The sequence below is a fragment of the Erpetoichthys calabaricus genome, chromosome 5 (genome assembly GCF_900747795.2).
Source record: "Erpetoichthys calabaricus chromosome 5, fErpCal1.3, whole genome shotgun sequence".
NCBI classification, from domain to species: Eukaryota; Metazoa; Chordata; class Cladistia; order Polypteriformes; family Polypteridae; genus Erpetoichthys; species Erpetoichthys calabaricus.
In genome coordinates, this window is record NC_041398.2 from 111,066,815 (window position 1) to 111,082,184 (window position 15,370).

A 15,370-nucleotide genomic window follows, 5' to 3' on the forward strand; every position below is an offset into this window, starting at 1 on the left:
GTTTGCCTCAGTTTTTCAGCTGCAAGCTGAGAAAATTACTAATACCATTATTACTTCTCCATAAACTTCACAAAGACTCTTCAGATACAGCTTTCAGTACCCAGACATTTAATTTATATAATTCTTCCTTTCATTTTAGTTTACCTGCTCTTTTTTTAGTAAGTTGAAAATGAGCTACAAATAACAATGTAGTGAACAACACAGTGGCTAATACCATGTACACTGGTATTTTCATCACATAGAGAAGCTGTTTAAACATTATTTAGAGACCAAAACAGTTGAGGGAATGAGGGGGAATAATTCATACCAGCTAAAAAAACACTTCTGATTTTCTTGGAAATATTTACTTTAGATCAAGCCATGATCAATTAATGACAAGAACTGTATTATTAAGTATGAAATATAACTGTGGAGTTTGCAAATTTTTATGCTGGCGTGCACTATGTTAACCTGATGCCTTCTTCAAGGTAGGTTCCTGTCGTGTATCCAATGCTACCACAGTAGGCTGAGGCTTGTAGTAACCTTGAAATAGGTTAAGCGAGTTCAAGAAATGGATGGACAGAAAGATGAAAAATCTGCAGACACTCCAACATTCAAGACCCAAGCGCACCTGGGAACTCAGGAAATGTAAACACTTAACAGCTACCTCTTCACAGAGTAACATCTGCTACTTTAAAAATCTGACTAATACGCTTCATGGAATAACCAGAGTATACTGCAAGACTTGAACCATCAAAGAAAATCAATTAAAGGAACCTGGGAGTTTACAAGTTATTAAACACAACATAAAACTTAAGCTGCATTCTTCCAGTTTCTGTGATTCTTCTAAAATAAAGTGCTGAAATCCTTTTGCTATTTGCATGTTGAGCAAGACAAAGATACCTTGATTGTTAATGTTATCCCCCTATAGTACGTATCAATAAATTGGGACTTCAAAATTTAATTTAAGGCACAAACCATTGCTGGTGTTTAACACAAGGTCACAGCAAAACCTAATTGGCAGTGGAAAGACTTTTTCTTATTTGTCTAAATATACTGTCTGTTCATTTATTATAATTAACTTTTGTTTCTCTGGCTCATGGCTTGGCTCTTTATCAACTACTCTTTGATTTTGCATGAGATACTCTCTTTTTCTCCTAGGGCCTTATGTATAATGCCATGCATAGAATTCACACTAAAACAAGGCGTATGGACAAAAGTGGAATTGTGTGTATGCACAAAAAAAATCTTGATGTATAAATCTATGCGTATGGCAAATTCCACACACTTCTCCTTTACAAATCCCAACGAATGTGAAAGTTAATGCTTGTGCACATGCCTACAGCCCCACCTCGACTCCTCCCAGAATTTTGAATGATTTAATATGCAAATATATAAATATCACCTTCCGTTCAGTGTTAGGTAAAAAAAAAAAAAAAAACAATGAAAAAGGCACATGAAAAAAGAATTTCAGAAAATGCAAAGTTGAGGCAGGGAAAAACTTACTATTTGTTGGCTTATACAGTGGTGTAAGCAACAAAAGCGTGCCTGAGACACTTCGAAAGTTTAAGTTCAGAAAGTCGCACAGTGCCCGAAAGAAAAGAGAAATGGTCAGATATCACAGTCGACCTGCGGTGGGTTGGCACCCTGCCCGGGATTGTTTCCTGCCTTGTGCCCTGTGTTGGCTGGGATTGGCTCCAGCAGACCCCCGTGACCCTGTTCGGATTCAGCGGGTTGGACAATGGATGGATGGATGGATCACAGTCGACACAAAATGGTGAGTCACAGCCCACTGTCTGCCGATTCTGTTTCAGACAATATTCTAAAAGCTGACCAAACCCCCAACCCCCCCAATGTGTGATGCTCAGACAGTGATGGTGCCTGTGTGCCAAGCACATCTTCGGACGCTGGCTGCACAAACACCTCAGCCTTGGAAAGCACTGGTCATCTGGTTGTGTGGTGAAGGACGCTATTTTGGAGTCACAAAATGCAATAGTGGATGCTGAAAGAGATGTGGGCAATGAACTAAGGAACATAAGGGATATACTATGTGATATTGACCACAAATTAAATGAATTGGTTAAAAAAATAAATGCTGCATGTGATTACCCGTTTTTACATTCTAATTATATTCAAACGAAGTTGTACAGTAACTCTGTCCGACTTGGCTGATCATTTGGTGGGTCAGGGTCAGGTTCATCATAGCGCATCTCTTCAGGTTCAAGCTTGCACACTGCAATACACTTTCTGTGCACTACAAAGCAGCACATTAATAGAGTGGAAATGCTTTCTATTTACATAAGCAAATTCATTCTCTGAAGGTGCCTTTATATAACAACGGCACCGAGAGCCACAACAGATTGATTCTCTGCTCTTTATTTTGAGGTGACTCGCTATACTTAAATGGGCGATTCATCCCTGGCTGATGTAACTTGTCCAGCGCCGTTGCAATAGCAATGTGCATGCAGTTGATTGCTCTGGTTACATTTGGAAAACCCGATGTTGCTGCAAATTGCGCTTTTATGTTTTCCAGTTCAGCCACAGTGTAAGAACATCTTTTCTATCTGGATGATAAGCGGATAACACCATCCTATACATCTGGCATGGAGTGACTCAGTGATGTTTGTGAAATACCTGATCGTCAGCAAGTTCACGTTGAAAAGCTCCTATGGTTAAAAATCTGAGTGTGGGCCTGAAAGTCTGCCTTTGAAAAGCCGGTGCCAGTTCAGCACACAGCTCCAGGAGGATAGCACGTGGAAATCAAAATCGACTTAGAAGCCAGTTGTCATCATCTGTAAATATGCACTGTCCTTTTAATTCTTCCATTTGTGATGTCTTCTAGCAATGCTAAAGCAGACTTGGTAGTTGGAATAGTTTGGCCATTCCGTGCACCATTACATACAGAATGATAACAACCAAAGGAATTAAATTCGTAAATGATGTGCAATTAATTTTGGGAAATTTGATAAAACCCACATCATAGATGTAACTCTAAAAAAGAAAAGCAGACCACAGAAACAGTAGCACTGCTTTGATGCTGGGTGCCTCCAGTTCACAAAACCGAGCATAAAAGTGTGTACGCAAGGGGGGACGCTGCCAAGAAAATGTGCGTAGCCTTATGCCAAGTTTAGTTTTTATACATCTCGAAGTGAGAGTGAAAACGAGACATACACAATATTTGGTCTTTGTTTAGAATTACTAGTTCTTTTGAACTTTCCTATTATTCTTCAACTAGACCTAATGCTGGGTTGCAAGGAGGAGATATGCATGTCCCGGGAGAACAGAGTACAAGACAGGAACCAGCCTAAATTACACTTTGGGGATTTAGAATGAAGTGGACTAATAAAGTTTTTACAAAAGCTAATTCTACAGAAAGCAGACCTAAAGAGTGTTATGGAGGATTTGGCATCCAAATCTTTCCAAAATATCAAGCATTCACATCAAGGCAAAAAAAGATGGCTTTAATAAACACTAACATACAAAGCTCTGTTCTACAAATATACTTGCTGTACAAAGCTCACAAAGTAAAAGTATGTGTGCTTTACTAGAAGGTACATTTGTAAGTATAGCATTCTTTCACCTACAGTTGAAATAAATAAATAACCAAGTATAATATTTTTGTCTCATTTGTTTAACTGGTTTCTCTTTATCTACTTTTAGGACTTGAGTGAAAATCTGATGATGTTTTAGGTCATATTTATGCAGAAATATAGAAAATTCTAAAGGGTTCACAAACTTTCAAGCACAACTGTATACTATGTTTTTAAGCAGTTCTACAAGTCACTTGTGTGACTCTTCCATGCAGTATATATAATTGGTACCTGTTCAGGATACTTCTAGGTGCCTTATGCTACTAGGCTACACTTTGACCTAAATAATTAAAACAAATGGATTAAGTAGGTTTAAGGTAATGGGTGTATGAACAAGTTAAGTAACCAAGGGAAAAATGAACATTACAAGGATAATGCACTACCAAATTAATGACAAATTATAAAAAAAAAAAAAAATAAGATGTTGTTTGGGCAGATTTAACTCCCAAAGGAGAAAGTCAAATAAGTACTGTTCAGATGTAGCCTAAACATCTGCTGCCTTTTTAGTTAATGCATAAATGAAAGGTGCAAACACCCATCTGGGAGTGTGCATTGCTCTCACCCTTTATATATGCAGTTCATGTACTGTGCATTAGTATTTTCAGTATACAGTCTTTATATTACCTCAATGAAAGAAAGTGTTTCAAAATGTCATGTACTTAATGAATAACATTGAACAGTATTTGAAACTTTTAAATTTAAAAAGACTTGTTGACAGTATGCAAGATATGCTACAGTTTAATATTACATCCATGTAGATGCAGAACCCGTTCTTAACTAACCTGAATGAAATAACAGCAGCAAGATCTTCTGTCAGCTCAAGTATCTCTAAGACTTTAATTTCATTTTTTGGCTATTACACTTTAAAGTTGTCAAAGCTGCTTAAGGACATGGTGGAAAAAAACATTAATATTTATTGCTTAAAGCATACTTTGCTTTGCAATTTTTCAACAGTAATTCAAAAAAAGATTAATACACAGCATTAAACTCACCTGTTAGGGACGTCAGTCCCATGCAGCCACCAGCAAGTATAACACCCAGCACAGCAGCAGCATCCTCTAATAGCACAACATTGGTACTTGGGTCATGGCTCTGCATAACTTTGAGAGGGGGGGGAAAAAAAAAATAATAAATAAATAAATACTATTGTCATAAAAGTGCTCATCACATTTCAGTAAGGAACAGCTTTTAAGAGTAATTGGGGAATAGAAAGTACACATACAGTAGCTTTATTCTGAAGGATATACATATATATTTTTATCCATTATTCCCTAAAACATCAATGGCAGTTAAAATTAGTACAGTATTCAGTGATCTGACATTACTTCGTTTTAATAAAAGAGTTAACTACAGTTCCAATGCGAAATTTTGCTATAATTATAGTTACAGTCACATAAACACACTACTGTAAAAAATACTGTATCTGGCCTCTGAGAGCAGCAGGAAAAAGAGAAATAATTAGGGTCAAAAAACAAAATAGCCCATAATTAATATAGTTTGTTTCTTAAACACAAGAATGGTGAGAAAACACAACTCCAAAATTAGCTATTAATTTTTAGCTATTAATTAGCCAATAATTTAAAATGTATTACTGGCACTACTGCACTAATAAAAAGTTTTAACACTGTGATTCCAAACGTCTAATGTAATGTTTTTTCAACCACTTCTCCCTCTCATTCCTCGCCCCTGATCATGTAAACACTCATTTGTAAAGTAGACTGCTTTGTTGTACTGCAAAACCTGTTGAAATTAAGAAGGACTACAAAATACTATCAACAAAAAACTGTCAAGAACTATTAAAAAGGTCAATAAACCAACAATTAAAATATAAAAGACAGATTGCTTCAAAATAGTAAATCAAGAGATAAAACGCCTCAAAATTATTGCAAAGCATGCAATACTTTCCCTCACACTAATGCTAAAGTTAGAGTCTTGGGGGCGAATGCTGCTGGTGATTTCGTGAAGGACAATAAATACAAAAAATGCACTGCTTCATAGCACCAATCGACAAAGCATTACATACAAAAAAACTATTTGCCCCCTTCCTGATTTCTTATTCTTTTGCATGTTTGTCACACAAAATGTTTCTGATCATCAAACACATTTAACCATTAGTCAAATATAACACAAGTAAACACAAAATGCAGTTTTTAAATGATGGTGTTTATTATTTAGGGAGAAAAAAAAATCCAAACCTACATGGCCCTGTGTGAAAAAGTAATTGCCCCCTTGTTAAAAAATAACCTAACTGTGGTGTATCACACCTGAGTTAAATTTCCGTAGCCACCCCCAGGCCTGATTACTGCCACACCTGTTTCAATCAAGAAATCACTTAAATAGGAGCTGCCTGACACAGAGAAGTAGACCAAAAGCACCTGAAAAGCTAGACATCATGCCAAGATCCAAAGAAATTCAGGAACAAATGAGAACAGAAGTAATTGAGATCTATCAGTCTGGTAAAGGTTATAAAGCCATTTCTAAAGCTTTGGGACTCCAGCGAACCACACTGAGAGCCATTATCCACAAATGGCAAAAACATGGAACAGTGGTAAACCTTCCCAGGAGTGGCCGGCCGACCAAAATTACCCCAAAAGCGCAGAGACGACTCATGCGAGAGGTCACAAAAGACCCCAGGACAACGTCTAAAGAACTGCAGGCCTCACTTGCCTCAATTAAGGTCAGTGTTCACGACTCCACCATAAGAAAGACACTGGGCAAAAACGGCCTGCATGGCAGATTTCCAAGACGCAAACCACTGTTAAGCAAAAAGAACATTAGGGCTCATCTCAATTTTGCTAAGAAACATCTCAATGATTGCCAAGACTTTTGGGAAAATACCTTGTGGACTGATGAGTCAAAAGTTGAACTTTTTGGAAGGCAAATGTCCCGTTACATCTGGCGTAAAAGGAACACAGCATTTCAGAAAAAGAACATCATACCAACAGTAAAATATGGTGGTGGTAGTGTGATGGTCTGGGGTTGTTTTGCTGCTTCAGGACCTGGAAGGCTTGCTGTGATAGATGGAACCATGAATTCTACTGTCTACCAAAAAATCCTGAAGGAGAATGTCCGGCCATCTGTTCGTCAACTCAAGCTGAAGCGATCTTGGGTGCTGCAACAGGACAATGACCCAAAACACACCAGCAAATCCACCTCTGAATGGCTGAAGAAAAACAAAATGAAGACTTTGGAGTGGCCTAGTCAAAGTCCTGACCTGAATCCAATTGAGATGCTATGGCATGACCTTAAAAAGGCGGTTCATGCTAGAAAACCCTCAAATAAAGCTGAATTACAACAATTTTGCAAAGATGAGTGGGCCAAAATTCCTCCAGAGCGCTGTAAAAGACTCATTGCAAGTTATCGCAAACGCTTGATTGCAGTTATTGCTGCTAAGGGTGGCCCAACCAGTTATTAGGTTCAGGGGGCAATTACTTTTTCACACAGGGCCATGTAGGTTTGGATTTTTTTTTCTCCCTAAATAATAAAAACCACCATTTACAAACTGCATTTTGTGTTTACTTGTGTTATATTTGACTAATGGTTAAATGTGTTTGATGATCAGAAACATTTTGTGTGACAAACATGCAAAAGAATAAGAAATCAGGAAGGGGGCAAATAGTTTTTCACACCACTGTAACTGCTTTCAGTAAGTAATAATTAATCTTCAATGATGATTTATTACTGAGTTAATTTAGCGACCTAATGTCCTTAAGACAGCAACTGATATGTTAAAGTTTCTAGTTTATAATATTTTTCTTATGTGCCCTTATTTCAATAAAATGTATCCATCCATCCATTTTCTAACCTGCTGAATCTGAACACAGGGTCACGGGGGTCTGCTGGAGCCAATCCCAGCCAACACAGGGCGCAAGGCAGGGAACCAATCCTGGGCAGGGCGCCAACCCACCGCAGGACACACACACACACCAAGCACACACTAGGGCCAATTTAGAATTGTCAATCAAACTAACCTGTATGTCTTTGGACTGTGGGAGGAAACCGGAGCACCCGGAGGAAATCCACACAGACACAGGGAGAACATGCAAACTCCACGCAGGGAGGACCCGGGAAGCGAACCCGGGTCTCCTTACTGCGAGGCAGCAGCGCTACTACTGCACCACCGTGCCACCCCAATAAAATGTATATAAAACATATTTTCTTTTTCTTGCATCAATATATTGCTTATGTTTTGTGTTTTTTTTTTTGTTTTGTTTTTTTTTTTTAAAGATAGGAGACTGAATCCATATTCTGCTTATTTTGACAAAATTTCTGTAATAGTTGACACTAAATACATTTCTGTTCACTATTCTAATAAGATAAAATGTTATCTTCTAATTTTGTAAAATGCCAATAATTGTTTATAAAATGTCTATGGTTTTTAATCAGTGAGGGCAAAAGCGGTCCTTTTAAAGCAAAAGTCCTAACGTGACAAGCGAGGCACTGAATGTCCCCCTGCCTTCTATACTAACTGTACAGCATCTTCTTACCAGTAGATGGCACAGACAGCCAGCACTGACTTGCTTACATAGCAACTTGCTATGACTTGCTTACTTGCTCTATACTGTGTACTACTAGAAATAACACTTTGGAAAACAAAATTTTCAGGGCACATACCCAGTACACAAGAAACATTAGGTTCCGGGTTGCACATGAGAAATTCTTAGAATTTATCTGTAATTGCAGAATGCAGTTGATTTTTAAATGTTCTTATAAAAAGTTGGAAATTTGTAGTTTGAATATATCAGAAGGCCTCTTTGTAAAACTTGTGACAAAAATTTCTCAAGAAGGAGAAGGATTAAAAAAAAAAGTCAAAGAAGACAATTTGCCAATTTCTGATTTTATGGAGATTAAGACAAAGGCGCCAAGGCTTTCTTGTAATGGTTTTAAAATTGTATAAAGTATATGCCTTTAACATGACATGCAAAAAAAGTAATATTATAGATTTTTCATGTATTTAGATTTGCTTGTTGCACTAGGCCATGAACTCTTTCAGCCATCACTTGGAGTGAATATTGCACATGTGCTCAGTTTCACTTGTACATGATAATTTGGATACTGCTGCCAGTTACATTAACAGAGCTCCTAATTGTCATTCTTGTGTCAACAGGTCAATGTCTTAACCAGAAAAAGAAAATCTGAGCATGACACACCAGTGTTAGCATTGTTACATTGGTTACCTTTATCGTTTAGAATTGATTTTAAAATACTACTAACGGTATATAAAGCCTTAAGTAATCTTGTTCCTTTCTATATTTGAGTGCCTGTCCTCATACATTCCAAGTCATAACCTCAGATCTTCTAACAGTGGTCTGCCTTATTTCCCAAGAGCCAGGCATGCTTTGCTGTTATGTACTTTTTCACCAGCTTAACTAGAGTTTTTTTTTTCCTTGGACTCCCTGGCCACCTGACCTTATGATAGGACTTAAAATATGATTCTGTATATAAAGACTCTACTTCTTTGTTAATTATATATTTATCTTGCATATGTAAGAGTGTATTTCTTATTTTTGTATGTTATTTATTCATTCTTATCTATTTTTAATTGTTTTTTCTTTGCTTGTAACTATTTCATGACATCTTCTAAGGCACTTCAAGCTACATTCTTGATATGAAAATGTGCTATGGAAATAAATGTTATTATAAAACTAGTGTCCTTTTAACATCTTATACGTATGTCTGTCTGTTAGTGCCTGATGTGTGTGGAGCTGGAAAAAGAATGGAAAATTGTACTATTTAAAGGTAAGATAATATGTAAAACAAGCACACTTTCAGTATTATGTGATATGTGTTATGTTAATCATTCAATTATTTTTCAGTTCAATGTTAGAGCCATCAAAAAAAGACAATTTAAAGATCCAATGGTTACAGCAGCTAAGCCTTCAAGACTTATTATGTTAATTTTCATAGCACCAGTGACAGTAGTCACTGAGGCCCTACCTTTATGCAAAACTAAAGATAGTCCTTAAATAAATGTGTTATTAACTGTAGTTCTATGCCGATTTCACTTATTTCAAAGTGATAAGAATCCACAGAACAGTGAACTTTAACGGTGACAGAGACCATTTCATCAAATGAGTATGATAAGACAAAAGTAAGTTTGGGCAAATGCTGATCGCAGGTAGTTTGATGAGAAGAAGATCCTAAACCTTTTTCATTGTATGGTGTTGCCATCTTTTTGAGGACATCAACGTACAGTCTGTTTGTAAACATTTTTAACCATTAAGGAATCATGTTGTCAATCTTACTGCGTTCCCCCGAAAATAAGACCTACCCCGAAAATAAGCCCTAGCATGATTTTTCAGGATGCTCGTGATATAAGCCCTACTCCGAAAATAAGCCCTAGTTATGATCCCGCCCAGGTGTATGTATGTACCCAGATGAACAGGAAGTACTTTGACCACAGAAAAACCCCCCTCCCCCCCCCCAACCCCCAACCCCAAAGGCCGACAAAATGAGTGCAAAAAGAAAAAGCTATTCTGTCGAGTACAAGAAAGGAATTGTGGAGGAGTCCCAGGGCAAAAATCTTGGATATCCAAATGCACTACAAGCAGGCTACATGGACAAGAGGTGCTCATTTAAGGAAAGGTCTATTGCTAGACATGAGAGATTGGGGCCAATTGTTCTAAAGGAAATGGAGTCGCAAGAAATTCATAATGGAATTCGGGGTTTGGAGAATTATGATGATGTTCCAGAAGATGATGACATGACTGTATTTGAATACATGTAGATTTTTGTTCCAGAATACTCGCTTCACTTGCCCACACCCCGGCGCGCTGCGTGCCAGCCACTTTGCGTCTCTGCCGCTCGCGTTGTGAAGGGGGGGCTGAGCGCACGCTAAGGAGACGTGGTCGAATCAGCCACTGTCTTACTGCTGTTGTGCTGCGTGTCGATCATTTAAAAGCCTGTGCAGCAGCTGTCCTTTTGTCTCATTGCCTTGTCTTGCGGGTCGTTAAAGTTTCTCAGAGAAAATCATGTATCGTCTCCTTCCAAAATTTTTTTATAAGAGAGAAATGTAGATTTTTGTTCATGGAAAAACAAGACATCCCCTGAAAATAAGCCCTAGCGCGTCTTTTGGAGGAAAAATTAAAATAAGACCCTGTCTTATTTTCAAGGAAATACGGTAGTTATGTAGGGCTGTGGTGCAGTGTATTCCCTTTGTCTTGTAAGGGTAGTATTTGTCACGGCTATAATGTTGCAATTCCTATAAGTAGTGGGTTCTGGTCAATCTTGCCCTACAAGAACTATGTTTGCAAGTCTTGCCCTTGCTTTATGTTGTACAACTGGAACTAAAGAAGCTAGCTAAAGGAAAGGCATAAAGCAATCCTTCTTCCCATGCTACAGAAAAGGTATTCACCAGGTTGTCAGGTGCTGCAAAGGAAGTTTACAACAACTGGCATAAAACAAGATTGTAACTGCTTCTGTACATGACTGTTACTTATCAAAGGAAGTTGGATTCTACGTTTGCACTGAAGGTACTTTAATTTGCTACGTTAATCAGCTGGATGACGTAGCTTTATCAGCTTAGTTGATAACATGTACTCAGGTAGATGCTTGATAGGCTGTAACATGTAACCAGATATTCAGTATATCAAAAGCTGCTGTCATGGCTCAGTAAGTCCTGGAGATGAAAACATCTAAGCGTAACACCCTTTATATGTTAGTACAGAATACCCTTCCTCACAGGCAACAGCTGAGTGCCTATTGCCCGGATAGCTGCAGAAAAACTGATCACCTGACACCATACAACACATGAAGGAATGGGCTGAGGAGTAAGAGTAATGAATGAATGAACGAATGAAGCTTTTATCAGCTGCAGAAGATTTTCCACAACAAACAATAACAAAAGAAGCTTACACAGAGGAGACTTGACAGATGCAGGGATATATTCCAGCAAAAAAAACAAAAAAACAAAAAAAATACCACAGATGCATGCTTGTGTTCTGCATCACAAACAAGCTAAAAGCCAAAAGTACAAGTTAATACTAGGTTCTGTCCAAACTCGAAAGTAAGTAATTTATTTTGAAGAATGTGCACCTTTGAATTTGAATCACTCCAACTTGTGCAGTATGTCCCAATAAAACAGACACAGGCACAATATTATAAAGTTGATAATAGGTGAGTGATCGGACACCACTGGCAATAAAACAGTAAGTACAACAATACTGGCCTCTTCTGAATCAATTATTCACTGCTGTGAGACTAAGACTCTATGGTAAAGCACAGAAGTCCTTTGAGATAATAATTGCAACGAAAAAACACAAACCAGACTGCCACGAAGTAACTGGAAGGAAATACCAGTTCATCTTGGCACACTCATGCCGCAAATGACAGCGGCATAATCTAGGCAGTAATTAATGCGTTAGTCATAGCAGGACAAGAACCCAGCTCAGTTCCAAAAGATCTGTGTAAGCACATCACACATATCATTTTGTGTGTGTGCTGAATCAGATACAATCTGCATGTGGCTTCAGCAACAGCACAACAAAAACGTAGTTGAAAGCCACAACATAACCCGAGTCTATCCAGTGTATTGTAAACACAAAATTTTATAAATTACAGCAAATAATGTAACAACTCTTTATATATCCAATTACAAGGAAAGATTTATTTTTCATAACAAGAAATAGTTTGCTGTTTTATTGCCTGTGAAATTCAAAGAACTCTGGGAAATTCTTTAGTTGTATGAGTTAGCCAGATACTAAGGCACCTCACAGCAAGTTGCATGTAAGCTGTCATGGCACTACACTACAGTTCTACAAGCTTACCTGTTCATCGTAATGACTAAAAAAATTTGCTTTATTTTAAGACACAGTCTAGGACACTTTTTTCTTCTACTATCTGGAAAAATGGATTTTGGGTTAAACTAAATATTTTGCTGCACTATATTAATTACATAACTCATCAAACATCTGCTTGAGACAATTCTGTAAGACAATTTACCTTAACACATACTTGACTGCTGTCCTCTTTATTCATAGCAAATAGTAATCTCAGAAAGGACAAGACATGTTTGTTGGCCAAGTTTAAAAAGGTGCTCTAACCTAGCAATTAACAACAAATAGCATGATTTAAGTATTTGATTAAGAATAGCAACACATGACTGAATGTATGCATAAAAAACCCCAAAACAAATACCAATTTTTATTCAGAACATATTAAAATAATGTAAGCTATTGTTTGATATACTGTAAGGTTGTTAGAGAGGCTGAAACATATTTAAAACATTGCAGCAAAATAACATGAATTCAATGCATGAAATGTATTTATATACAATGTAAATTTACTGAAGATAGATTCAAGTCAAAGAAGCAAAAGATGAGTACATACCATATTCATAAAACGAAACTCCCCGAAGTCTGGCACTCTTCTTGATCTCATTTACTGCCACCAAAAGTGTAGCTAAAGAAATGACAGTATATTTTTCACGGGACAGAACATTCCAATTTTTTTTTAATATGTAGTCTACCAGTTTTATTACATTAAAGTGACAAAAAAAACAAACTGTTATTGAAAACAGTTGGCTATTATCAAATAGCCAACAGCCAGCACCTACTATATCCTTTGTCTTTTAGTAAACTGAGAAAACTTTGAATTGGCTAGTTTTGTTTATAAGCTTCTGCTGCATTCTTCCCATTCTTACTGTGTAACCAAAGAATAGTTTGCTCATTAGAAGATATTTCAAAGAGCGGAAAAAAGAAAGAAAAAAAAAAAAAAATAATATGATGTTTGAAGAACAGAAAATCTCTTTAGACTTTATATCTAACTTGGGATTCTATTGACTTTAGAACAATACTGAAGTCAACAAATCTCATGTTAAAATTAAGAGAAAAACAAATACTGGTAGAAGAGAATAATATATAAACTATCAATGAGGTTAAATACATATTCTAATTTGTAATATAATATCAAAATAAAAAGAGACTTACCCCCTTCAGAAACTAGGGATCCAGCCAAAATACAGTAAGCCTGAAATCAAACAAATATTTCATCTTTTTCATCCTGATGGCAAAATAAAAGTAAAACACACTATAGTGTTTCAATTAGGTTGCTCTTACTTAGAAAATGATAATTTGGATCACACCTAGGAAATACACACAAACACAGGAGGTAATGTGTATTTTTTTACTATTTCACGTAGTATAAGCTGTACTGATACTATGTGGCTCAGACCAATCACAGTGGCAAATGTCTGTCTAGAAAAAGCAGAATTAACAGTGTCTTACATAATGTTAGGGGAAAAACACACATTTTTCCTGGATTACCCTTGTTTTTCACAGTTTAAAATTATAATTCAGACATAATTAAAGTGCACAATGCAGCATTTATTTTAAGGGCATTTCATGCAGAAACGACAACACTTTTCCCCCAACTTTGTCCCAAATATTATGGAGAACACTATAGGTTAGCTATTAAGAAATAGTGTCTTATTAAAACGGCCTTAATTTAAATTATTAGTTAATAATAATAACAATAATACATATTATTTATGTAGCACCTTTCCCATGCTCTTTGTGCTTAGTTGATAAAATCCTGCAAAGACTACCTACTATTTTCCTCAGATAAGTTCATTGTCACTAGTCCTCTAAATTAAATATGCAAAGGTGTTTTAAATCTTAAAGCAGACTGAAAAATTAAATAGCAAAAAAAGTTCTAAATTTGCTGGATGCAAGTGTTGTTTTACTTTAATAACACTGTATTGAGTGTGATTATATATGGTTACCCTACATTTAATGTAAAGACTGACTTGCATGGATGAGGTACAAGCAGGCAGTTGGGGTGGCGGGACCTTCGTTGGAGGTCCAGGAAAAAAAATAGGAACTATATGGAGGATTATCTATTACTCTGACATTTCACCAGGACCTGGCAGCTTACATGGAAGCAGTAAACCAAATAACTGTACACCACTTTACAGCAGGTAAGCATTCAAATCTAAAGGCAGTCACACTAACATGCTTGTTTTCTTGAATTCTCCTCATGTGAATGGCTCTTGAGAAGAACATGGTTTGCACATGATTGATTTTTTAGTCCTACATTAGCCTGCTCCAACAGAGCTTTATCATGTGTCTCCCAACTGTCATAGTTTTCTAAAATATGCTGTCTCTGCTACAGCAGAGCTTAAAATTCACTACCGCTAACAGCGCCACATCAAAGAATTGTAACATTTTTCAAAGTGCAATAGCAGTAGGGCGGCACGGTGGCGCAGTGGGTAGCGCTGCTGCCTCGCAGTTGGGAGATCTGGGGACCTGGGTTCGATTCCCGGGTCCTCCCTGCGTGGAGTTTGCATGTTCTCCCCGTGTCTGCGTGGGTTTCCTCCGGGCGCTCCGGTTTCCTCCCACAGTCCAAAGACATGCAGGTTAGGTGGATTGGCGATTCTAAATTGGCCCTAGTGTGTGCTTGGTGTGTGGGTGTGTTTGTGTGTGTCCTGCGGTGGGTTGGCACCCTGCCCAGGATTGTTTCCTGCCTTGTGCCCTGTGTTGGCAATAGCAGTACTGCTTATATAAGTTAATCGTGATGGAACTGCAAGGTTACGCAAGTTCTTCTTTAGCCAATCTATTTAGTTGGCTTTTGTTTAGTGTTTAGTAACAGGAAGGTACTGATCTGAAGTGGGAAAAAAAAAAAAAAAAAAAAAAAAAAAAACCCTCAGTTACATTTTTTTTTTAATCTGTTTAACAAAGATGCCATATACGTTAACAAGGTTGCTGCAATTATGCAATAATTTAATGGATTGCTCAAAGGTGAGAAACCAAATATGTAGTCTGAATTCAAACTACCAAAGCAAAAATAGCTGTAGGTGACACTTT

The 15,370-nt window shown here is 37.2% G+C and overlaps 1 protein-coding gene across 3 annotated transcripts in view; it reads right to left on the minus strand.

Moving 5' to 3' along the window:
- slc30a9 (solute carrier family 30 member 9) overlaps nucleotides 1-15,370 on the minus strand; it is a 990,624-nt gene that overhangs the window by 943,552 nt on the left and 31,702 nt on the right. For all 3 annotated transcript variants that reach the window (XR_007935138.1, XM_051928332.1, XM_028801927.2), the window contains 3 exons: nucleotides 13,496-13,535; nucleotides 12,897-12,968; nucleotides 4,562-4,669 (listed from right to left, as the gene is read on the minus strand). Coding sequence is in view for 2 of the 3 variants with exons in the window: in XM_051928332.1 (XP_051784292.1) it covers nucleotides 4,562-4,669; nucleotides 12,897-12,968; nucleotides 13,496-13,535 (220 nt within the window). In the remaining variant the exon portion in view is untranslated. The remainder of the gene's footprint in view (nucleotides 1-4,561; nucleotides 4,670-12,896; nucleotides 12,969-13,495; nucleotides 13,536-15,370) is intronic.